Source organism: Siniperca chuatsi, linkage group LG15 (assembly GCF_020085105.1).
Source record: "Siniperca chuatsi isolate FFG_IHB_CAS linkage group LG15, ASM2008510v1, whole genome shotgun sequence".
NCBI classification, from domain to species: domain Eukaryota; kingdom Metazoa; phylum Chordata; class Actinopteri; order Centrarchiformes; family Sinipercidae; genus Siniperca; species Siniperca chuatsi.
Window position 1 is genome coordinate 22,226,369 of NC_058056.1, and position 25,893 is coordinate 22,252,261.

The 25,893-nt window shown below is 39.1% G+C and overlaps 3 protein-coding genes across 7 annotated transcripts in view; 1 reads left to right on the forward strand and 2 right to left on the reverse strand.

Moving 5' to 3' along the window:
- Positions 1-7,994, reverse strand: part of si:ch73-242m19.1 — a 39,907-nt gene extending 31,913 nt beyond the window's left edge. Inside the window, exon 1 of one of the 2 annotated variants that reach the window (XM_044167656.1) lies at positions 5,267-7,994. In XM_044167656.1, the coding sequence (XP_044023591.1) occupies positions 5,267-5,812 (546 nt within the window). In that variant the 5' untranslated portion in view covers positions 5,813-7,994. The remainder of the gene's footprint in view (positions 1-5,266) is intronic. The other variant, XM_044167657.1, reaches the window with a different exon arrangement.
- A 968-nt stretch (positions 7,995-8,962) lies between these two features.
- On the reverse strand, positions 8,963-16,093 carry afg1la (AFG1 like ATPase a). 2 transcript variants are annotated; one of them, XM_044167675.1, is made up of 13 exons: positions 15,936-16,093; positions 15,306-15,511; positions 14,981-15,032; positions 14,777-14,878; positions 13,382-13,512; positions 13,156-13,255; positions 12,816-12,874; positions 12,636-12,718; positions 12,461-12,531; positions 12,224-12,324; positions 11,022-11,162; positions 10,813-10,923; positions 8,963-9,583 (listed from the first exon to the last, which is right to left on the reverse strand). In XM_044167675.1, exons 1-13 carry the CDS (start codon positions 16,060-16,062, stop codon positions 9,446-9,448), a joined length of 1,422 nt encoding a protein of 473 aa, XP_044023610.1. In that variant the 5' UTR covers positions 16,063-16,093; the 3' UTR covers positions 8,963-9,445. The 2 variants fall into 2 exon arrangements, with proteins under 2 accessions (XP_044023610.1, XP_044023609.1); XM_044167674.1 differs by having other exon boundaries at positions 14,951-15,032.
- On the forward strand, positions 15,537-21,829 carry LOC122862290 (sex comb on midleg-like protein 4). 3 transcript variants are annotated; one of them, XM_044167678.1, is made up of 8 exons: positions 15,537-15,709; positions 19,012-19,248; positions 19,657-19,786; positions 19,921-20,121; positions 20,304-20,465; positions 20,557-20,781; positions 20,879-21,027; positions 21,158-21,829. In XM_044167678.1, the coding sequence occupies exons 2-8, from the start codon at positions 19,018-19,020 to the stop codon at positions 21,281-21,283; spliced, it is 1,224 nt and encodes a 407-aa protein (XP_044023613.1). In that variant the 5' UTR covers positions 15,537-15,709; positions 19,012-19,017; the 3' UTR covers positions 21,284-21,829. The 3 variants fall into 3 exon arrangements, with proteins under 3 accessions (XP_044023613.1, XP_044023611.1, XP_044023612.1); XM_044167676.1 differs by lacking the exon at positions 15,537-15,709 and adding an exon at positions 17,952-18,135; XM_044167677.1 differs by lacking the exon at positions 15,537-15,709 and adding an exon at positions 18,408-18,623.
- The last annotated feature ends 4,064 nt before the right edge of the window (positions 21,830-25,893 follow it).

The following is a 25,893-nucleotide window of genomic DNA, read 5'->3' on the forward strand; positions in this document are numbered from 1 at the left end:
CCTCATCCAGCTCCAGGTTGGCCAGGATCGGGGACAGACGACCGCTGAGTGTGCTGGCGTTGGAATTGGTCCGGGAGCGGAAGTCTGTCCAGGCGTCCAGCTCGTCACTGCTGCGGGAGGTGGGACTTCCTGTCCATTTGGAGAGGCTGGAGGAGCTCTCTGAGCTGCCATCTTGAGCTGCCTGCAGCGAGGCTTTCTTCTTGGTGGCACGTCCTCGGGCTCCTTTGATGTACTTGCTGTTATCCATCGATACAGCCCGTCGTCGTGGAGCTTTGCCTCCTTTTCCACCTTCTGGGTTGACCATCCACCAGGAGCTTTTCCCTGTTCCTTCATTCTGGACTTTCACAAAACGACTATGGAGGGATAGATTGTGTCGGATGGAATTCTGCAATAAAATGAAAACGCATGAAATGCATGTTTAATGCAAGTTCTTCCTGTAGAGCTAGTAAAAGCTAATTTAAACCAGATCGAATTGCTTGCATGTCTGAACATACTTGGCCAAAAAAGCTGATTCTGATAAAATACAATTAAAATGCAAAAGGAGTTTAGAAAATATGAAAAGTAGTATACACCTACAAGACAGTTAAAAAGGCTCATTCCGGTTAACTCAAGTCTTATTTTTGTAGTTTTTGCCATCATTCCTATCATCACGATAATATTGTTCACGCCACAGTAATTGATCACGGCAACATCGCTACAATACAAGTCCAAGGAGGCAGCTGAACTATCAGAAGTTTGTAAACAAGCCAACAGCCAAATTATCTAAACCATTTTATTTGGAGGTAAAACAGAGAGTGAGTGCACCCAAAATGTTGGTAATAATCCCTCATATTACAGATAAACTGTATATGTGCACAACTACGGCAAGTACAGTAGGTCAAAGTTGAATCAGAATGTTGGTCTGTAAACTGTGATGGATGTTTACAGTTTGGATAATTGAGATTGAAAGTTCATCTTCTTGACCTTGGAAACAGTAGTTGTCAAAACATTTTTAACCACAAGGTCCATTTAGAAGCTGTTCTGGAGCTTTCCATCGAATTACACAATCTTCCTCAGGCAAATGGAGTTTGCTCAGTTGTCATGGCATTGTAGATGTTCAAATTTTGAGCTCAAATTAACTTTCAATCTCATCTTTTAAAGATGATGATGTGATACATTTGACAGTCGGAGTAACCATTTTACCATTCACCTTGTGTGATTGACTGACTTCTTGTTGGATAAATAACTTGGTGAGTACGATCTCATTATTAAGAAAGAAAGGATGAAGAAAACTACAAAAATGAGACCCAAGGTGCAATAAACCAGAATTATCCTTCAAGACATTACTGGCATTTCTGTGGAGCTATTATTCTTGTATGAAATAGTCAGCCTGTAGGTCTATGTAGTTTATGACCCCCAACCTCAAGAAAAGTTTGAGGGGTCACCAGATATTTCTGACACAAAATCAAGTATATTTTTTCAGATTTTACTCTAAGTTTTGTTTTGTTTTCTTGTGAAATACTGGATATTTGAAATCAGAGAAGGAAAACTCACTCTTTGGTTGAACTGCACACAACCGTCTATGCTCACAACTCATGTCCGCAGTAAGACCATAAGCTGTGATGAGGGGTCAGAAGTAGACACTACTTTATTTTGAGGGGTTGGTAATCACTGCACTAGAGATAGAAAATTAAGACTTTTAACAGGCAACATCCGATACTGTAGGCCACAACACAAAATTCAAGATTTTTGATACTAACTATTACAACCGAGTACTGTGAACAATACTAACACAGCAGTTTGATCTAAGAGATACTTCTTCTTTGCACCTCAAACTGTAACCTATTTCTGGCTGCTCAGAAAGGTCTACTGGATTTCCCTGTAGATAGTCCCAACCATGTACAAAATTAAACAGCTGGAGCCTGCACGACCAGCCCGCACTAAGTCACACTGCAGTAACAGAAGGACAAAACTCTGCGGTGATCTCTGCAGCCCAAAGACCAACTTCGATGGGAGAGTGTCCAGCATAAATCTCTTAAGCTTGATTTAACTTGAATAAAACGAGGTCCTATTTAAATACATCACACTGAGGATTAAATTAATCAAACACTAAACAAGCTCAACACATACAAACTACAGCTACACAAGGCTGCCAGCGGCCTTTACAATATAGATCCTAAAAAAAGGCAGCTGTGAAGGAAGTTGCTCTCCAGCTTTGTGATGACAGAGATCACAAATGAGCACTGGCCACAGTTTTCCTCTGAATGCAATGAGTCAATGGAATGACCCGCTGACATCAAACTTCCAGCAAAGCCCTCGCTTCAAGCCAATTAAAGGATTAGGTCATCTAGCAAACACTTTTATCAGTTACAACAACAAAGCACATGTGACTCTCAGAAATAAAACTTCAGGTGCCTCATTGCTCTTTTCTTTCTTATTTCCACCCACTATACCGGGAGAGGTTGGTGGCTTTTGCTAATCATGCAGAATTAAACAATGATCTCCTCATTAGGTTAAAGTACTGCTTTAAAAGAATAAGGCTGGTGTGTTTCTCTATTTTTCTTCTTGTCAACAAATCCCATGAAGAGACCAAAACCAACAGTGCACTGGTCCATCTCCCAACACTGTGGTCCATTTGTTCTTAATGAAGACGTAAATCTTTAAAGAAAGAGTTCGACATGTTGGGAAATAAGCTTTGTCGAGAGTTAGATGAGAAGATCAATACCACTCATGTCTGTACGGTAAATATGAAGCTACAGCCAGCAGGCGATTAGCCGCTTATAGCAAAAAGACTGGAAAAAGCTAGCCTGGCTTTGTCCAGCAGTAACAAAATCCAACTACCAGCACTTCTAGAGGTCACTAATTAACATCTTGTTTCTTTAATCTGTACAGAAAACAAAGTGTAACAATGATAAGTTGTTGACAGAGCCAGGCTTGTCTTTTCCCGTTTCTAGTTTTTGTGCTAGCTATGTTAAGTTAGCTGGCTGCTGGCGGTAGCTTCATATTTCCTGAACAGACATGGGAGGGGTATCAATATTCTCATAACTCTTGGCAAAAAAATTAAAAAGCACATTCTCTAAAATGTGAAACTATTCCTTAAAAAAAACAAAAACAAAAACAAAAAAAAAAAACAGGTCACTAATATATAGTCATTTTAGAAAAGGCTCAGTAATTTCCTAAAATAGGTGGGTACTGTATTTTTTTTTAAGCAAATGTTACTCAAAAACAAGTAAACAGTGCATTTGCTGGTGACTATTTCTATTTAATTGTGAAATAATACACGTTTGTGAGTATTTACAGGAGCAGGATGGCATATTTGAGATAAACTCAAAATAAAAGTACAGTGCCCATGTTCTTCTTAATGAAGGAACATGTCACCCAGTGTAAGTGTGGCTCATTGACGTGTTTTTAATAGTTTTTGGACAACAATGGAGCTCTATGGCACAGAGGAATGAGATATATCAGGCTTTGGCTACACAGACAATACTTTTTAGTAAGTTGATTCATTGTTTGTTTTGGTCTTTGCATGGGATTTGTTAGCAATGAGAAAACAAATAGAATATCACCACTGTGTCTATAAAGTGTCTACCTCCTGTATACAGCTAGTTAAGGTTTGTTGTGCTATAAGATAAACAGTAATCTTGGACTAAATGTGTAAAACTCAACATCCCTATTATATTCTGGGTGGTACAAAAGTCTGTGTGACATGTAGCAGCTAAAACTACAAAGCCTGCTTCTTAAAAAAAAGTGAGCATTTTTGTATCTTTAAAGCTTCAGAGACGTGTTAAGTTATCTGAATGTAGATACAGTGGGAGCCATACAGCGTTTAAAGGATACATCACAAAGAGCAACTCCTGCCTGCCCCTCCCCCACACAGTCATAGCAGTGCTGCAGCACCCTTTGAGCAAAGCCTCGTTCTGAGTGGGGACTGGAGCAATGCCAGTTTAGCCAGAGCCAGATCCGAAGAGAAACACTGAGCTTCTCTCACACTGCTACACATTGACCTACATAATTTATAGTCAGCTGATTGATTCTTGTGCCCGGGCCACATGAAAAGACGGGTCGAGCCGCTGGTCATCTATTACAGGAGCTGAGTATTTTGTTTGGACTCACAACAGAGAGGAAATGTGAAAATGTAACCTCACGTTGGAGCTACACACAAAAGGTTGTCATTGACTGTGGTGTTATCCTAGTTTGCTGATGGCGTTGAGAAAGTGTGACAGGTCTGGATTTACAACCTTTCAGTCCCACCCTGAACAGTTTTTTTTTTTTTGCTCACAGTCCCTCGTGCAGATGAATGTCACACAGCTACAAAAGCATCTCCTAGGAAATGCTGATGTCAGCACTTCTGAAACCCTAACATTAACCCTTTCCTCTGCAAGCCAATACCTGTCTGCAGCCACTGATTGTATCTGGTGGCAAATGAGCATCCAAGCATGAATGGAAACCAACCGCCACTAATCTGAGTATTAACTAACCAGCTGATTATGTGCAGATTAATCAGTTATTAGCATCAATTTGTTTCTCAACACACTTGCTCATATTTTACAGTGTGACTTCCATCAACATGTCACATCATTGTGATGAGGTTTAAAGCACAATCTTGACTGTTACTGTAATTTCTTCATGAAGAAACTCCCCGGAATCCGCATGTATTCCACATCCACAGTTGTGCAGGATTACAAACCTATTTCCAGAGTTTTTTTACCCCCCCCACCCCCATCTAAATCCTGCAAAGCTCAAAGCTTTCATCAGACTTGATTCCATGACTGATGAATTGGTTTTCCAGGCCGAACTAATCCTTAAAATCAAACAGAAGCAGGGCCCTGCTGAAGCTTTTAAGAAGCCCCTCTGCTGCAGTCTGAGCAGTTTGTCTGAAAGTGAAATTAACTTTGCATTGCCTGTCAGTATTGACTTTCATACCCGCTACCTTGTTTTTACTGGATTCATGTGTACTCTGATTTACTTGTGCAGAGCCAGCAGTGTGTGTAATTTGATGCACACACTATTACAATCATACCCCTATATTTTGACAGCAACTTATATCATGTCATTTAACACCATGTGCTTGTCAGGCAGTCACACATTTCCCAAGTCCCTTCTGATTATCTACACTGAACCAAATATGCCTCACAATATACCTAAAGTCATATGGTGGAGCAAATAACTCCACCTGTGTTTGCACCCTCCTCCTCCTCCTCCATCTCTACATTATGGATAGCTGTGTGCCTTTACATGACCAAAGTATGGTCTTTGTTATGATGACAACACACATGTCACCGCTCACCTTCCAGCCAGCAGAGCTGTTGCTGTCGCCTTTGTCCTTGAAATATGGCACAGACCTCACCATCCAGTCATAGATTTGGGACAAGGTCAGCCTTTTCTCGGGGGAGCTCTCGATGGCTTGGGTAATGAGGTCTGCATAGGAGTAGTTGCCCCAGGCGTTCCTGCGGGCGGAGGACTTCCTCAGCTGCTGGGAGGCAGAGCCGCCCAGAGCCGCGGCGGGGGTTTGCGCGGAGGAAGGCGATCCGTCGGCGGCCTCCTCCTTGCAGGGGCCGCGCTGGACCTCCACAAGCTGGGAGATGGAGCTGCTGCTCGGCTCACGGGGTTTAATAACCCCGCCGCTGGCTTTCTGAGCATCGCAGCTGCCCGCGCTGCCACCCTCATCATCCTCTTCTTCAGGGATTACGTCAGTGTCATTTGTACCGGGCTTGCCCGCACCAGACTCCGGACGGGGAAGGGGCCAAGTGCAGGACCGTGGTCGCTTCTGAGGCTCGAAATCCGGATCTATCTCAACGTTTAAGGGAGGCTCGTTGCGTGGCGCCTCAGCCATGTTAATCGCACTATATCAGTCGTTGCACAAAGGGTTATAAAATCACTCAGGTCGCATTCCATTAATGTTGTGTGAAGGCTTCAGAGACAGTTTATGTACTATGCACGACATGCAAATGTCCAGCCTGCAGCCCAGTCCCAGCACGTGTCCGCCTTTCAATCCTCCTGCAAGCCGTCTATCCGCAGCACACAGGGCTGATCGGGCTGACCAGCATCAACAAAACATTGCCTTTTCTCGTGCACAGCCCACACCCTGGCCAACATGCATTGCAATTTCGCGAAATGTGGAGTTAAAGACAGGAAGAGTCAGCGGAGACTTTAGAGCAATCCACACGGCGTTCCTTTACAAGCGCCCGCGTCCTGCACCGCGGTCCTGCGACGTGCATGCCAGAGAAAATGAAAATTACTACACCTAATGCCACCACATCAGCTTTATCACTCTGTACACAGCTGCCATCTTGACCATTTCCTTTCCCAAGTTCTTCATCATCCGTGCAGAGAGCTGCCAGTCGCCTGAGCAGTGCGCTGCTGTCCAGATACCATCAAGGCGGAGATTGCTTTCTCGAGGCCCTGCAGCTTTAAAAAAAATAAATAAATAAAAAGGGGGCTACTGGAGAAATGTAGCGAGGCTCAAATCCGCCCTCTCAAAAGCTGGCTGTACATCTCTGGCATCCTGAACAGGCCAGCACGGTGTCCTCCGTTTGGCCAGCAGCCTGCAATCGCACTTCATTCAATCTGCTGCTGTGGCTGGCGCAAAGTCTGCGAGTCCAGGAGACGGAATAAACGCACAGGATCCTGCCTCCCTGGACTGCACTGCAATTAAAGCGACAGTAGCCTATGGAGATGTCTGCAGGCCAGTGACATCACCGTGTGCACCTTTTTTATGTGGCCACAGGAGTCTCTGATACTCCGAAATACTTCTAAAGCTGTAGTAGTCTGCTGTTATTTGACTTAAATATTCAATTAATGAAGTAAAAGTAACAATAACAGCACTTAACTGTCCTTTTTCTTCAGAAAGTCTGTTTTTGCGAGATGAAAGTTGCAACCAAGACCAGAACCAGGATTTTAGAAATACTGAGGACATTCAATTTTGATTAGACACTCAAGAATAACATCTCTAAAATGATTCAAGAACCTGGATATGTAAATGTTTAACTGTTAAATTACATTTTTTTATCACATTTATCTCAAAGCCCTCCCCACAATGCTAGATGTAAAATTATAGTGGAGAAATACTGAATCCTATATATATATATTTGTTGTCCTGAAAGTAGTAAAATTTAAAAAGAATAGAGTCTAAACATACTTTAATCGTCCTTTAAAATACCCACCTTGTGTTACTTACTACTCCAACCAGGTTTCTAAACCCCCAAATTCCCACAAAGATACAGAGGACATGACCTCAGTGTCCTGATGGTAGCTGCTGCCCTGGTTGCAACAAAAATAATATGGTACTGTAGCTTTTAAAATCTAAAGATGCAAAATAAAATTGTCAATAGGTTTGTTGTTGTTTGTTTGTTTGTTTGTTAGTATTAGTCCCCAAAATTATAAATTGGCAATGTGAAGAGGGCTTTAAACCAACATTTAGAAAAATAAAACTTACTGAAAAACAGTTAAAGTTAAACCAATAAATAAAATGAAAAATAAAAACTTTTTTTGGTCGCTAGTCAAACATTTCTTCAGGGCTTGGAGTGCCGCCTCTGGGGATTTGAATGTGACCTCAGTATTTGTAACATCTTGACTAAGGCACTGTCTGCAACACAGCAACAAAATGCACAAATTAAGAAGATTTCCTAATGAGGGAAAAGAGATTTGAAGCAAATTTAAATGACTGATTGAATGGACCAGACAATAACAGAACTAAACGCTTTGCTGTAAAGGAAAGTAGCGGACTGCAAGACTTTTAACAGTTACTTTTGTCCAAGTTAATGAATTACTAATATCACAATTCTTTAAACAAAAGGTGAGAACAGGGCTGGGCAACAAGTCAATATTACATCCAGTATATTGACTTTCAATGGAATCAAATCATGATATATGATCATGTGAGTCATTATACAACATTGTGATTGAAAACTTGAATGAAAATTTTTTTTAGTTTTACAAGAAGTTTTGTCTGATGTAATGCATTATAGTGGAACATTGCCTGAACAAATGTGATTTTATATATTATATATGTATATATATATATATATATATATAAAATAAAAAATTGTGCACACATTTGCCATATTGTGATATATATCAATATTAGATTAAAATTAAAATATCCTTATTCATACCATATTTCTTTATTATTATTATAATATTGATTTCAACCATATTGCCCAGCCCTAAGTGAGGCTACTATACCACTATTATAATCACACCACAGATCTGAGGGTCTAAGGCTAGAGGATGTTGTATCTGCATGTACAGATTTTAAATTAGATTTTTCAAATTTGGGCTAAATTAATCAAACTGACCAAACAGAGAACTCGTAATCACTTACTTTACAATGCTGTTTCTTTCATATGAGCATTAAATCTGATCAGGAATAATGTAGCTGTTAACCGCACAGACATAGTTGACTGTTTTGTTGTTGCAAGTTAAAAAACATTATTTGAATTAATGTAAATCACAGTAGAAGGCAGTTAAATCCTCCAATATGAAACACCTTAAAAAAAAAAAAACGGACTTAAGATTTAGTTTCTGCAAAAAAATAACTAGATTCCACTAAATTAAATACCACCAACTGTCTGTACTAATAATACTTTTGTTTGTACAGGAGATACACTTTGACATTTTTTCCTCACTTTCACTTCCCACACTGCTTTTTTTGTTTTTATAAAGGCAGTGTGTATTACTGAGTGTTTAAATAAAGAAAAGATTAATGTAAATAGGCAAACAGTTAAACCTCAACTAACTCTACGCTTGAACCGTTGTTTGTTTCATTTATAAAGACAGTTACGTAAGAATATAGCGGCCTGGAAGTAATATGTAAACTAAAACACTTCCTGTGATACACGTTTGGTTTCCTTTTTATCCGCCAAATGAAAATACTGATGAATGGAGTTCAAATGTTATCGTTCAGTGCACCTGAATGTTCTGAGACAAACGTTTCACAAGCACCATCCACATAAATCATCAGAAATGAATGCACAGCTTTAAATCCCCTTACCAATATGCTGCCACTGTATTTAGGCTTACATTAGAATTATATACAACTCATTGAGATGCATTAAATATTTTCATAAACATTATTTAGCTCAAAAGAGGTAAAATTAAAATGTCCCTTAAATCTTCATAACAGTCCTTTGTGAATCCATTTCCAAAAGTCATCCAGCTCTTTCTTACAGTTTTATAAAAGTCAATACAGTTGGACCACTATGTGATACTGAGTTAAAAGCAATATGAAACACTAAAGTTTACCTTAAAAATGATCCGTAAAGTGCAATGTCACAATAAAATCATAAAAGGCCTTTTTCAATAAATATTCTCTGTACAACACTTGCACACATACTGTTGAGCAGTCCCATTAGGTTTGTGCTGGATAAGATGAGTAGGAGTAGTGTTCGGTCTGGGCTGTTTTTGGCAGGAGTACACAGTTTATGGAGTATGGAGGTTGTGTAACATGGTCGACTTTTCCCAAATGTTACACCTGTGATTTTGTGCTTCTGTCTCCTTCTACCCAATATTCTTCTGTCTGCATCTCTGTGAGTCGAGACACTGTCCGCTGGAAGGCAAATCTTTCCTCTTCTCCACTGAAGATGGACAGACTGCTGGCTTCATCCTGTTGAAACCACAGGGTATTAAATTAAAAGTTAAATAGTTTAGTGTTGAGTCCTCATGGTAATGTGCACTTCTTCAAATAAAAAAAGGCATCAAATGACTTTAAATTAGTAAATTAAAAAAAAAAAAACCCCAGACAATTCAACACTGTGTTGCAGTCATTACACCAATCTATATTCTTTATCATTAGTTGGTACTAAAGAGATCTCAGATCATCTTAAATCTTTAGTCTTTATATCTCAGGTTTTGATTCACCCATACATTTTATGGGTTTTTGTTTTGATGCTTTTTTTGATTTCACTTCTTTAAAATTATTTTTTTGGGCATTTTATGCCTTTATTAGATAGTGCTAGTAGAGAGACAGGAAAACAAAGAGGAGAGAGAGATGTAACAAAGGTCCCCAGGTGGACTTGAACTGGGGACGCTGCAGTTCATGGTCGAGGTGTTAGGTTAGGGGGGAGCCCCTCAACATTTAATTTTAACTGTTTGATATAAGTTTCCCAAATATATTTTTAATTTCAACAATAAAATAATGTGTCAATTATGTTATGAGATGCTATAAAATCGGTGATGTCAACCTCAAAAACTGATTTTTAATTGAAAACAGAAAATAAATCAGTTTCTCTACATTCATAATTTGCATCTAAAAAAAAACAAAAATCATGTAGTATCATGAAACAAATCAGAATAGGGCAACTGGTGCACCAATATTAAGAAAATGGCACTTGATGCAACTTATATTTTAATTCCTGTTTGTCAGTTTATTAGTTATTTAGCAGAATATCCCCAAAAACTTGAGATTTCAATGAAATTTGGTGGAAAGGAAAATCTGTGGATCTATGGAATTCTTAACATTGAGAGGGCATTTTGGAACATCGCTCATATTTTTAAGAACTAATGCATCTGGATCCATGTGTCCCACGATTGTTTATTACTCTAATTCCAACGGAAATCTAGATGCAGTTTAAAAATTACTGATGATTTTGTGTTATTAAAGTACTAAATCTAAATCTAGAGTGCATTGTGCATTCCTGGGAGAGGTATAAGTTACTGGTTAAGATGATTTTTCGGTGCATACAACAAAGACTTACTTTCAGTTGTGTGTTTTAAGCTCCATTCACTGACAGCCAACAGCCTCAACCAGCTTAATGATCGACATTTACAACCATAAGGACACACCCAACATGAAAAACTGGTTTAGCTGTGAAAACAGAGTCGCAGCTCTTTTACCCTTTTCAGCCCCAGATCGTCCATCAGAATGTGGCTCTCGTCATGACCATGATCACCATTGTGTACAAACATTTCCTCCAGTGGGTGATCTGCAAGAATCACCACTCGGACCTGAAACAAGATAAAATAATTCTAAAAACACCCAAACAGCTAAAGTTTGATGTTTTTAGTGTAGGTCAAGTGTGCATGCACATAACAGCCTTGTGTACCTTGTGGTCGTAGAGGGCATCCACGAGAGTTATGAGCCGCCTGGCTTGAGTTTTCTTGTTCAGCGTCAGCAGAGGAATGTGTCGAATAAAGATGGTGTCAAACAGCCTGGACATCTCCAGGTAGTCACTGGCCCCTAAAGGCTGAAACAGTTACAGTCAAACAAAAAGTGGGCATCACAATGTGCGGCTTGTCTTTATTAAGCCTTAAAAAAAAAAAAAAAATTTAAAATCACTTCTGTGTCCTTGGCCAGCACACTACACTGGTTTAAGTTGCTGTGCAATTTCCATTTCCTGTGGTTTTAATAAAACCAGACTTTGTCTGAAACTGCTTGTTTACTAGAAACCTGTGGCTTTATGGCTTTGTCTTTATTTGTCCATTTCTTTGGATAGCTTCAGCCACTAGACAACAAACAACTGTTCAAACCTGTATCACTTTGTTTTAGATTCTGGTTGAGATCCCAGCGTCTCAAAAGACACCAAATAAGCTGATACAGGGAAGGGTGTATACAATGTTAAATCTGGATTTTGATGTAACAGTGCAGCCAGTGTTTTAATATTTCATTCAATAGTATCATGATAGAGCTTCAATGAAGCATACCAATAAGCACATACAGAGTGTACAGTATGTGACACTGTCCTACAGTGTGGATTTTTAACTCTGAAGGTTAGAGTACAAGGACTTTTTAAGGCAACATCAGAGTTTATAACGACTTTATAAGGGCATTATAGCTGATTGTGTCAACAGTTTGTAGAAATCCAGTTGCACACCTGAAGACTCGCACATTTGTACGTTTTCACCATCAATAAGAATTTCCTGGGAAAAGCAAGAAAGGCCAGACTGCTGCAAACGGTTTGTCCATTATGAACACTGCTTAGATATCCACATGTTGGAGTGCAACTTAGTTTTGATAATGAACATTCAATACAACAATAACATGCAGACAATTGAGTGCTGTTGCTCACTAACAACAATGTGAGCAAAATTGTGAGTTGTGTGACAAAGATAACAAAACCAAGCAAAAAAATTTGACAAACCAAAACATATTTTTTAAATATATATCTATTTAAATACCAAAACAATCGAAGATTAGAAGTCAAGACTGATGCACGTAGAGAGTTTTGCCACAATTATGTCATTGATCATACCCATTACACAATATGAATTTAAAAAATAATAATAATAAAAGGTCTGAGAGACTTACTCTGTCACACAGCTCCTCAAACGTACAGTCTGCAATGGTCCCACATGCTTTGTTCAGACGGACTTTCCTGTTGTTAACATTCAGAACTCTTGGTCGTGTTACTGTGGAGAAAAAAAGAAGGGAAATACACCATATGGTATGAAACATAGTAATTTCTGTGGTAATACACATAGAATGATAACCAAATGACATATTGGCCGTAGAATTAAGTCAAATGTCATTTGAAAGTTCACTTACTGTCATTTTGTTTAAAAGCCAGCTCATCAAACATCTTGTCTAGTCTCGCTTCTACACCAGGCTCACTGGAGCTGCAGTACATGTTACAGGGAAACATTAAAAACACAAAACATGAATACAACAGATCAAACTCTGGCTTACAATGACTGATTGTTTTAATTTATGGATTTCTTACAGAAAGTAGAGTTTTCCAGCAGAGGGTCTGTTCCTTTTACGGTAATCTATCCCAGAATCCAGGCGGAGAGTTTGGCAATATTTCTGCATGTGAGAGACAAACGATTAACAACAGGTGCATTTAAAATAAAAATAAGAAATTTCTATATACTTGTCTCCTAATATATGTCTCCTTTCTTACCTGCAACACAGCAATAAAAGGCACGAAGTTGACTCTCTGCAGCCCGTTTTTATACAAGTCTGAAGAAAAAGAGTGGGCCATAAGTTATTTTTTATAATTTTCCTATTTACACTTTAAAAGTACAGTGACTTTATAAGTAATGTTTGCCAAATTTTGTAGAGATGCTGTCTCGTTCAAAACGTTTTCATCAACAATCTTGAATACCCCATAAGGGGATTTTGTCATTTTTTTCTTAGTTTTTAAAACATTAGAGACACTTTTTTCCTACTTTGATGTCCTACTTTGACACAGTGGGTTATAGGATATAGATCAAAATCATAAAACGACACTTGTTCCTTACCTTCAGGGGGGCGATTAGAAGTGGCCACGACAACAACACCGTTCAGAAACAGGTTCTCAAAAAGCTGCTTGAGAATCATGGCATCAGCGATATCAGTGACCTGAAATTGAGTTAAAAAATAAATGAACTTAAGGCAAATGTACGGACACGCTCAGACTCCTTTAAGTGTCTCTATTACAAAGGAGATCCCACCACAGGTGATGTGGTATGTAGAAACATAGATTACCTGAAACTCATCAAAGCACAGAAGACAAGCCTCCTCACTGATCTCCTCAGCAACTGGCGCAATGGGGTCATAGGATTTGGCCATTTTCCCAGCTTTCCTCTTTGGCATACTCTGTTTCAGCCGATGGATCCCTAAAGACCAGAAAAAGAGCAGAAATTAGCCTTATCCGCTCTGTAGGATAAATACAAATGAATACACATGAATATTAGAAACTGCTGAGCTAAAGCTAACGCGAACTGGAAAACACAAACCATACAAACATGTAATAAATGTACCATCCTCTTTGGTGTGTATGTTCCCAAGATGTAAAGTAAAAGTGGTGAAATGAATTTATATATTTTCAATACAACAACAATATACAGAGTGAGAGCAATTTGCTGTACATTTCTGATTTTCAATTTATAGTTATATTTAACTTCATAAAAAGGAATAGTACTCGAGACTTGGGAATGAAAGAATGGACTTTTACTTGACCCATTTAAAGTGCTTTGTCAGCAGCATGCATATATAACACGACATGTTAGCGGTGCCTTAAATGTAACAAAACAAAAATGTGGTGACTAAAACAAGAAATATAAGCTCAGTTCAACAGACTGTCTGTTCTATAGACTTTGAATATAGCGTGTTGTGAGGTGTTCATTTTTCACCAATATTAAAAATAAAAGCATTATTATATTGAACATTAAAAGCAATAAATCAAATTTCACCCCTTCTGAAGCATGTTGATAAAATACTGACTGCATTGGACGGCAAATAGGTTATATGTGAAGTTCACCTAAAGCTGATGGTAAAATACACTACGCTGTTGTGTGTGCTGGAATTACAAAATCATTCTCAACATTTGGCTTCAGACACCAAAATATTAATAAGGATGCACAGTGTCATAGATGCAAATCACCCTGCACAGAGCTGCTGATTCAGTGGGTTGTCTGTAACCACTGACCGCTGATTTCATAAACTGAATTGAACGGTGACAAGAATGAAGAAATACAACCATTAGAGGGTGTGGGTTGATATTTTCTCTCCTCATAAGAACAAAAGCCATCATCAACACATGCTAACAAAAAGGTACAAAACAAATGCTTAGATCTGATTAACTGACCATGTGGAGACATGTAGGGACATGTATCTTTGTTGTCTTTCTTCCCATTGCAGCTGGGAGCACATCTTCCACTTCTTAGATGCAGGACACTTCATCCAGCTTGAACTTATTCATTAATTTGTGCCTTCACTCATAGCTAGCTTATTTGCTCCCTAGTGGCTGTTAGGAGCAAAGAAAGTCCAAAAATGACAACAACGAACATGTTTCGCAGGCCCCCTCTCGGCTTAACTGTGAATGGTGCTTCACATCTCTGACACCTGTGCATCCTTGGTACAAACATGAAGTGTACTTACTTTTATGCACGTCCAACATAAAGCCGTGGAAATGAACCCTCTTTTTCTTTTCAGTCTCAACATATGAATAAAACATGTCCATCACCATTGTTTTTCCTGTGCCTGAAAAAATTAAGAGCATGTGAGTTAAGGGAAAAATTTAAAACACAAAAATGTCAGAGAAATTAAATTTACATTTGTAACTCTGCAGCCCATCTCTCTTACCAACATCACCGTAGATGTAGTAACCTTTTGGAGGCTTCGGTTTTGTGAAAAACTGAAAGACATGATCCCAAAATGAACATCAATGATCAAAAATTAAATTAATAAAATAAACTACTTAAACAGGTGCAGGATTCATACCCACATAAGTGAGTTTAGTAAACCAACAAAGGGAAACAAGAGAACAACAATCTTTTGAAGACCCCTTTTCCAAACTCAGAGGCAGTATTTACAGTCAAAATAAAGGGAAAACCAACAAAAGTGTTAGTAAGGTGCCTAATTAATAAAAGGATGGAAACATCAGTAATGCTGGGGGTTTTCTGTCTACCTTGGAGAAGATAGATGTCGGTGTGTTACTGTATCCTCTGAGTGTTTTGTGGAGCTGGTCCAGTGTCTGCAGCACCGCTTTCTGATGTTCATCCTCCCGCAGTGACCCGTCTCTGATCAGCCCGCTGTAGTGATCCAGAGGGCCGCTGAAGCCGGCGGCGCTTACACCGCTCTCTTCCACCGCCTGCTGGGCTTTCCCCGAGTAACCTTTTAAAATTATAACAACACAGATAGAAGAGTTAACATGCCGTGAATATGTACATTTCAGACCTTTACAAAAAGTTGTTAATTGATGCGGAAAGTTACGATAATGTTGCTGCTGTGGACGAAGACCAAAGGTTAGCTAGCTTAGTGACAGCTAGTCTGACAGCTGACAGAGCAGGATAAAACCAGGGAAATAACAAGGTAAGTTTTTACAGAATGTCAAATATTTATACTAATACCAAGTTTTAATTAACCATTTTTGCTATAGTTACACTCCTTTAAAGTTATAAAGGAGTGTAACTATAGCAAAAATGGTTAATTAAAAGTAGAGCTAGGTCGACTTTTCAGTAGAAATTAGCTTTACACCACCGGACAAACACTTTTAACACTATCACCATCAACACAACTCACCAAAAACTCGCCTCACCTCGTCTGCAGAGCCCTGTCAAATAGTTTAGCAGCTTTCGGGAAGAATATTGCTCTGTCAAAAGAAACCTAAAGCCCAGCGAAGCTGAGGGTGACATCTTTAAAGACAGCGGTATGCATACCGCCATCTTGGTTTCAAATTTCGTCAACGTAACTTTATTAGCAAACACATACAATAACACACAGAAGCGTTTCTTACTGTCAGCCAGCAGGGGGCGAAGTTTCCCCCAGTTCAGGATCCTTTAATGACAATATTTCTTATAATAAGAATTATCATACACTTATATACAGTATTATGATAATATTATAATAAGCAGTGTGGTATGGGTTGGAACTGTGCTGATAAATTCAAAGCAAGGCTGTCAACAACAACGCATTATATAGCACATAAAAGGCATTAATAATAATATTTAAAAAACACAATGAGATACAAAAAAGATATATTTATATATAAATGGGATTTTAAAAGAGCAAAATAAAATAGATGATAAAAACAAGCTAAACTTTGATAAAATAGATTTAAAAGGAGAAACAAAGAGCAGTGCAAGATATGAATGAATAGTCCCAAATTTTATTATAATAAACGACAGTGGCAAACAGAAACATTTTAAGCCTCATTTTAAAGGAATCCGAGATTTAAAGTGAGAACACTGATAGCTATTGAGGCTGTTTATTTTCTTGTTTTTACTGCTGAAACAACTAGTCGAAACAATTAGTTGATTAGTCAGTTAAATGATCTACAGAAAATTTATCTGCACAATTTTGATAATCAATTAATTGCTTAAGTCAATTATCAAGCAAATATCCCAACTATTCTCTGGCTCCAAATGTGAGGATTTGCTGCTTTTCTCAGTGTTATATGATTGTAAACTGATTATCTTTGGGTTTTAAACTTTTGTTACTCATGTTCGTAAGAGAAAACAAGACTTTGAGCTTTGGGAATTGTTACAGGCATTTTTTACTATTTCCTTATACTAAACAACTAACCGAAAAAAATAACCCATACATTAATTGATAATAAAAAATAATCATTAGTTACAGTCTTAATCCCAAACTTGCACAATACACACTACACCTGATTTAGTCTAATATAGATTTATGACTGTACCCACTGTAGCAGCAGCTACTGAAACACTCAAATGTGTCAAGAGGAAAATAAATGTCCCATGGTGTTAATTTAGGCTAAATTTAGAACATACACACCCGTGTCCAAGTTATGTAAAACCTAAACTGGAAACACTATAATGATCTATTGTGTTTCATGTGGCCGAATAGGGATTGCAGAGAAACTGTACATGTGCAAATCACTGAAATAAAAACACAATGTTAATAAACTGCTGAGCCTTCCCATTCACTAACACAAGAATATTGAAAATCATATTAAAAAGGCAGTGATAAAAAAAAACAAACAGTTACATTATACACACATTAAAGGGGAAGAAGTAGATATTCAGGGCATATATTCATTAACAGATAAGCAAACATTATTATGATATATTATTTAGAACTGCAACTAATTCATATTTTTAATCTGACTGTTATTGTAGTCTATAACATGGTGAAAAATGCCCATCTAAATTCCCCAAAACCCAAAGAAATGTCTTCAAATTGCTTGTTTTGTTAACTAACAGTCAAAAACCCAGAGCTATTCAATTTATATAATTTCTTAATATAGATCAAAAGCTACAAATTTGAGTATATACCATTCATAGCACACAATTGGTAAACACACTACGGAAATAGTAAATTAAAAAAACATTCATACTTTCAGACTTTCCGATGAATATTTTCATTATAATTAACAGCAGAAACTCCTCAGTCCTCAGTCTAATTATACCTCCACAGCACTGAGCAGACCAAACATGGCAGACAACAGTCAGGGTGTTACAGGGCTTACAGGCTTGTTGCCATGACAACAGAGGAGCCTTTCTCCCTCTCTCCCCCCATCTCTCTTTAATGCACTCACACACACACACACACACTGTCACTCTCTCTCTCTCTGTCTGTCTGTCTCTGTTGGACACACACACATACACACACACACACACACACACACACACACACACACACACACACACACGTATATACAGTATTACAGTGGAATCCGCCTTGCTTTGAGATCTGTGCTCTGCTATTGGAAGCAGGGAAAATATAGGAAATACAGCGAGGAGCGTAGGGACACTCCACATCTGTTTTGGATGGTGAGTTCCTGCTGACCGGTTATTGTTTGTTTACATACTGTATGCTTTGACAAATCTGCCCAAAATAAGATCCATTTTGGAGGTATACATTTCTGTTTCTTTATTCCGGTTAGTTCTGCTGCAGCATGGGAGATGTGCCACATGTTTCTTTTCTTGTAGCTGTCTTTTTTTTAAAGATTAGGGTGGAAGCTGTCATCGTAATGGTAATTCATAGCTGGGTAGCCATGGTGAAGTCAATTTCCCCCTCCCTCTGCCACTGCTGAATGCATTAGTCTAATGAGATGTCTGCAGCCTGTGTGCTGAGCAGCAGCAGCAGCAGCAGCAGCAGTGTGTTAACCAAAAGGGGACGAGGAAAAAGCCACATACAGCAAGAGCAAGATGGCTCTCCCTGCATTGTTAGGGATTTAGCTTTACAGTCACCTTTATAGGCTCCTAGGATTTAAGACAAAAGGGCTTGGCTCTTGGGCTTTCACAATAGAAGACATCAGGTAATAGACACCCCCCTCCTCTCTCTCTCTCAGGTTTATTGGTGTGTTTTTTTAGTGCAGGATGGAGGTGCTGTTTCCTCCACAGCTCATGCATGGCTGCCTTTTGTGTTGTTTGATTATTATGGTGCTCTGCTAAATGCTGCTCCTCTCACCGCATTATCCAGCTGAGTATTCTGCAGTCTCTCAGTGTTTGGATGTTGCTGTTGTACACCTTTGCCAAGCCATTCTGCTTCCTCTATGTCTGCTCTAAATTGATGCTAATGCTGCTCACTAATATGTAGTTGCTGAGGATTAATGTGCAAGTAAAGTTATTAAATGTTATTATATTAAATGAATGTGCTTGTTTCTTGCATTTCTATAGCTTGAGCTTGTTTTCCTTTGTCTTCAGCTCCAAATGAGTGTACCTGCAGCAACAGCACAGAAATCAGACAGCAACAACAGTGACATGCAATCAGCTGCAGTGGCTCCCTCCTTCATCCCCAGCCAGTCGGGGAAGATACCGGGCAGGAAGAGAGGGAGACCCCCGCTCCGCAATGTCGCCAAGATGGATTTTCCCAACCGTTACCCCGAGTCGCTCCCTCCGCTCAAAGTGCCAAAGAAGAGGGGGAGAAAGCCGGGTTTCAAGGTCAGCCAGATGGGGGGGGGAGGAAACAGGGGAAGAGATGTGGTGTGTGGATACAGTGTGTTTAAAAATGCATGTGTACACAGAAAGACACAGACACACCGGCTCCATGCCCTTCAGGTTTTGTGGGACCCCAGTGTAACAGAGAGAGACTTAACATCTGTGAGGCTTTGTTCTGCTGTAGTCAGATATTATGGAAATATTTTTTACATCAGAAGGGGAAGTCATCAATTTAAATATGTCTCTTTATTCATAAATACACACAAAATTCATTATCTGTAGCATAAAAACTTCAGCTTTATACAGATTTGGTATCCTGATTATTCCACCATCCCCCACCCTACATGATTTAGTAAATAAATGATATGCCTGAAATAAACACAGGAATGCAAAAAACGTCTTCTTCTGCAGCTCAAACCTAGGATGGTGATGACGCCGTTGGCTATCTCTCCACCCAGCAGCACCCCTGAGCCCGATATGAGCTCCATTCCTCAGGATGCCGCCACCATCCCCCACTCTGCCACGCCCCAGGTGCTTACAGGTAGGACACAAAACACTCTAAAGAAGCATTAGTGGGCTTTTTGTCTTTACACTCCAGTCCCAATTTGCTTAAAGACACTTATTGATCATTAAGATAATCGTGTTTTTCTCTCCCCTGTGTTTTCCCTGTATCAGTCTGTATTTATATCAACAAGCAGGCCAACACAGGCCCCAACCTGGACAGGAAGAAGATCCAGCAGCTCCCTGATCACTTCGGACCCGACAGGCCCTCTGTGGTGCTGCAGCAGGCTGTCCAAGGTTGCATCGACAGCGCTTTCCAGCAGAAAACTGTGTTCACTCTCCTCACACAAGGCTACGGGGGAGAAAAAATATCAGGTGTTGTACAAAGACCTCCCTCAGGTGTTGCTTTCTATTTGTTCAATGGCTTTATTACCACTTAAGCTGTGGTGGTAGTGAGTAGAAAACATGCATTAGTAAAGGTTTAATGACCTAATTTGTAAGAAAGTGTGTCTAAACTGTGATGTTGTTTCAAGTGGTCCCCTGTTTTGCTCTTCCAGCCACATTTGATGGAAAGCAGCACCTTCTCAGCCTCCCAGTGGTGAACAGCATCGACTATGTGCTTCGTTTTCTGAAGAAGCTCTGCCGCAGCTTGCACTGTGAAAACCTCTTCAGTGATCAGCCCATTACCCAGCACAGTGGTGGCTCCTACCAGTCAGATGGTACTTCGAAATTTTCTGTCTGTCAAATAGAAGCTGCTGTGATGATATAAACAAAGTCTTTGAGCTAATTTTGATCTAATCTTGTCTTTAGCTGAAACATCTATGGCCGAAGACTACCATTTAGACCAGTCCGATGGCAAACGCTACTCCCTGGACCCCGGCGATTCTGCTTTCAGCTCCATAAGCTCGTCCTACTCACCAAAGTCCTCCTACGGGTTTCGTTCATCACAGCAGTTCTCCAACGGCTCGGCGTCCATGAGCATGTGCCGGCAGTCATCCACCAGCCCAAACACGTTCCCAGAGAGCAACAGAACAGGTGAGAAGTCATGGAAAGAAAGAAAACCAAGATTGCTTCGATGTTCATTTCTCTGAGGTATGAAAGTAAAGCTCCTTAATTTCCTTTGTTCTTCCAGGAGGTTATAATGCATCTCCAGAGTCCCAGGAGTCCAAGGCTCCACCCAATAAAGACCCATCCACCTGGTCTGTGGAAGATGTTGTCTGGTTCATCAGGGATGCGGACCCCCAGGCTCTCGGCCCCCATTCAGACGTCTTTAGGAAACATGTAAGTTTGTTTTCCATTGTGTTCTTGGCAGGCCGACTTGATTCACTGCTGATTTAATTGGCCAGAATGAACATCCAGTGGAAATCACCTTGTCTGATTTGACACCAAGTTCTTCTTCTGCTTCTCTCAGGAGATCGATGGAAACGCTTTGTTACTCCTAAAGAGCGACATGATCATGAAGTACCTCGGACTGAAGCTGGGGCCGGCCTTGAAGCTTTGCTACCACATCGACAAACTAAAGCAGACAAAGTTCTGAAAACCTTCGACGATATATTTCCCCCTTTGAATCCAACAATACATTTGAGAAGGATCACATCTGTGGACTCCAGGTCTGTGAGCCAATGGGAAGAGAGTAGGGTCCCCAGGCATGAGGTGCATCACTTCCTTTCTGCCACAAAAGTATAAAAGCAAATAGGCCACTACTTTTACAGTTCATTTAACACATTTTTGCTCAGAATGAGAGGCTAACAGTTCTGTAACTTCTGTGTAAAAATATGTTATAAGTGAACACAAAGAGTGAAATGTTCAAGTATAACTGGGCAGATACAACTTTATCTTCAGTTTTTTATGAAAATGTTTGTTACTAACATTAGCATTTCGACATAAGCAAGGTTTGTGATCACCTGCAGTTTATGTAACGTCAACCAGGTTGTATTTTTTAGGCAATTTAGCAGCTGACAAAAAACATTACATTAACACTACTTTTTTGGCCACTTTGTGCGCAGCAGAAACAAGTTGTGAACACAACATTGACATATCATCACCTTTTAAGTCAATATGACAAACTTGTTAGCAAACAGTTGCTTATTTACACATCCGGCAGTCGTGTTTCTGGCCACCTGGCAAATATAAGTCAAATATTCACTCTCTTTTAGCTCTGTTTTGGTCTCTACCAACTCCTGAGGGAAATATCTGGCTCTGTAGCTACTATATACTGCACTATGTTCACCAGCCAACTGTATCTGTCTGCCGTTTGGTGCTGAGCAGGTAGTGTACAGTCAGTTTTTAAAGCTTTTTCACTCAAAACAGCTGCCTGAGTAAAGTTGCGTCCAGACAGCTAAACAATGAGCTGACACTCACTATAAAGCTCCATAAAGCTGTAGGTTCATCACTATGAGCGACTCCTTTCACATTGTCACATTGTTTTCACATTCTCATTGATACATTATTATTATAAAAATAGAAATTTGAGCCATTTTAAAGTCTTGAGCAGAGAAACTTTGAATGTTCAAATCTGGGGGAGAAAAGGCAACTAAAGGAAGTGACTCACCTCACACCTGTAACCCTCTCTTCCCATTGGCTCGCAGACCTGGGGTCCCCAGACACGAGGTCCGCAGTTGAACTCTTGGTACATTTTGCTGAAGATTTCCATGATGTCATGTAGTGATAATCACAAATTCACCCCTCTCTTCCTCTCTCTTCTCTTACTTACTTGCTCTACGTTTGGCACAGATTTTGAACTAAAAACCGTCAGATTGTGGAACGTATCCTTCCTACACAAGTTAACATAATGTAGTCAGTAAAAAAACGGCCAGTGTAAGAAAGTTTTTTCTCACAGACCTTCATGAGCAGGATATCTGTCTGCTGCATGCAGATTTCATTATATATATATTCATCATCTGACAAGAAATGTATAACAGAAAACACTTTATACCTTAAGAAACTCTCACTTTGTCAAATCTCACTATAGGATCTTGTTTACTCGTGTTTACCAAGCTGAAAACATGTCTATAACTGTACTGAAAAACGGTGCATTCAATACTACATTGCTTTTTGATTGAGAGATTTAGAAAATCATTTTGATACTATTTTTTCACATTGCTGTGTAACAAAAAAGTAATGTTCCCATTGGATTTGTCATTCTTTTTTATTATAATTTTAATATAAAAAAACAGTATAACCTAAACAAAACATAGCCTACATAGAAAGACAGTAGCTCTCTTGTTAGTATATATAAACAAAAATGAGAGCATTGTGAACGTGATATATTTATGTTTCATTATGCAAGATTGTTACATGCCAATTATCTTCATAGGCTCTTCATGTATGCTCATACAAACGTTTTTTTAAATTCATATGTTTCTATGTTTTTATCAAGCATCAGTGTTGATACAGAAGTTGTCAGAACACACTAAACACTTAAATGTTACACTGAGAAAACCTAAACAGTCATGTAAATGGGTATATAATATAGTATTGCTTTTGTATACCACTTTTGGTGTACAGTATGCATCCTTTTTTAATCAATTAATCTTTGTAAGTGAATGCTGCTGTAAAGATATTACATGTAAGCCATGCCTAGTGAAATCAAGCTAAGGTGTTTTATTTTGAAAATCACTATGAATAAGAATTTTAGAGAAAGCTGAGTGGATCAGTACTCTATGCTGGTGCTAAAGTTATCTATGTATTTAACTGTTTGCCTTTGTGTTTGTGAGATGTAAAGGAAATCTTATGTGTATACTGTACTGTATGTGAGTATTAAATTAAGAAATCAAGTAATCAGAGATTTGTGTGTGAGACAGACTTTTTATTTACCCATTTTAGTATCTATTCTGTCCCTGGCAGGATGCAGTTGTGACGGACGGTTTTATTCAAAGCTTGTTTTTATACATAAGAAATTTTAATGGATCCAGATTTGCATGTGGGTCCACACATCTGAGAATTACTTTGGCTAGGAATCTCATCTGTGCTTCACCACATGATTTAACAAAGGTGACCTATATCTGTGGCTCCCAAACTGGTGTCCTCATGGGCTCTTTATTATCGGGGGTCTCAAGGGGTCCCCATAAATCAGGAACAGGTTAACGTCTTTACTATTTTACCTACTACCTACCTTCACTCCAATCAGCCCACATTATATCATATAGTTCTGGTCAAATTTACACCTAACAGCAAACGTTTGGAGGCCTGTGGACCAATGCAGATCTATTTAAAGGTCCTTCAAATCAAATTTATTTATATAGCATGTTTAAGAACAACCAGAGTTGACCAAAGTGCTGTACAAATTAAAGTCAACTGTACAACACAACAATAGCGAGTAGAATGACATCAGTAGCAAAAAGGCACACAAGCACTTGCACTGAAAGTGATAAGGCACAATAATGATAATAAATAGCAATGATAGAATACAAGGCAATTTCAAAATATGTGCACAAATGTAAAACAGAAACAGAATAAAACTTGTAAGATCAATTTATAAAAACTAAAGTATTATATAATACCTAAACCACTATGAGCATTCAAAGGCCATTGAAAACATGTAGGTCTTGAGATTTGTCTTAAAAGTGTCAATGGAGGGTGAACATTTGATCGTGAGCGGAAGGCTATTATATAAAGCTTTGGAGCTGCCTTGGCATGAAAATATTCGGGGGTCTCTGGCTTGCATTATCACCTGGATTGAGTCAATTTAATGGTACAATATGGTACGATTTTAGGAGCCACAGGACAAAAATGAGCTGCTGGGCTCCTATTCCTCCCCATCTCTGTGCATTGTGTACATTTTTCTAGAATATTGCCTGACCCCAGGTTTGCTGTGTAACATAAACTAGTTTAGGAATATGCAACATATAGCTAAGAACAATATCAGCTGAAACAAAGGTGTTAAAGGAATAGTTTGACATTTTGGGAAATACACTTATTTGCTTTTTTGCCGAGAGTTAGATGACAAGATTGAAACCACTGTAATGTCTGTACGCTAAATATGAAGCTGGAGCCAGCAGCCGGTTAGCTTAGCTTAGCATGAAGACTGGAAACAGAGGGAAACAGCTAGCCAGGCTCTGTGCAAAGGGAACAGCATCCTCCTACCAGCACCTCTAAAGCTCACTAATTAACACATTATATTTTGTTCTGTACAAAAAACAAAGTGTAAAAACAACACATGGTGTTATGGGGGGTTATGTCTCGACTATTTCTTGGATAGGCACAGTGACTTCCTGGAGTTTCCGCTGGTTGACCAGCAACTGCTTCAAGCCAAGAGATAGTAGATTTGCTACCTTTGGACAGAGCTAAGCTAGCTGTTTCCCCCTGTTTCTAGTCTTTATGCTAAACTAAGCTAACTGGCTGCTGACTATGGCTTCATATTTACCGCAGAAACGTGAGAGTGGTATCGAACTTCTCTTCCAACTCTCTGCAAAAAAGCAAATATCCCTCCCTATTTCCCTAAATGTCAAACTATTCCTTTAAAGCCCTTATCATGACAGTTAGTATTGTGCTTTAGTAGCCCATATTCCTACATTCCCAAACATTCAGTCGTGGCTACCTCAGATCATGTCCTCTGGAAATATAGGGTTTTTAGCAACCTGGGGAAAGTTAATTTTTTCATTTTTTCAAGCCTGTCTTACTACAACACTCGTTCATACATGGAAAGAGGTATTGGTCGCTGTAATCATTCCTACTGCCCATACCGGCTGTGAAAAGACCCCGTCTCTTACTGTACATTGGAAACACAAAGGGATCTCTTCAGAGCCAGTAAGGACAGGAGGAACGACGCCAGCGACCAATACTCTCCCAATGTACAAATGGGCATTTCAGTAATGTTTAAAGAAAGTCTCGAAAAAATGTTAACCTATCCTTTAGCGTACAATTACAATATTTGTAGGCTGATTCCAATATTTGTCATGCTCAATATGTTTAGGCCAACAAGAAATAAATAAATAAAGGATTCAGCATTTTCCCACAAAAACTGTATCTCCTGACAGTGTGAAGAAGGTTTTGAAAGTGACCTTGAAGACACATATGAAGAAAGCCAGGGGATATGGTTGAAAGCTCCTTGAACCTTTATGCTGGGAAATGAAACTTACAGATAATTGTACAGTTAACTATATGATTAAAATATGCAAATACATTTATAAATTTTACTTTTGGTGA

Coding starts and splice junctions, on each gene's coding strand:
- LOC122862290 (XM_044167676.1), top strand. Junction 19,787..19,920: donor CACGCCCCAGGTGCTTACAG/GTAGGACACAAA, acceptor TCCCTGTATCAG/TCTGTATTTATATCAACAAG. Junction 20,782..20,878: donor CCCAGAGAGCAACAGAACAG/GTGAGAAGTCAT, acceptor TTGTTCTTCCAG/GAGGTTATAATGCATCTCCA.
- afg1la (XM_044167674.1), bottom strand. CDS start 16,062: ATGGCGGTATGCATACCGCTGTCTTTAAAGATGTCACCCTCAGCTTCG. Junction 13,513..14,776: donor TATGTTGGACGTGCATAAAA/GTAAGTACACTT, acceptor TCTGGTCTTTAG/GGATCCATCGGCTGAAACAG. Junction 11,163..12,223: donor TTGAGGAGCTGTGTGACAGA/GTAAGTCTCTCA, acceptor TAACTGTTTCAG/CCTTTAGGGGCCAGTGACTA.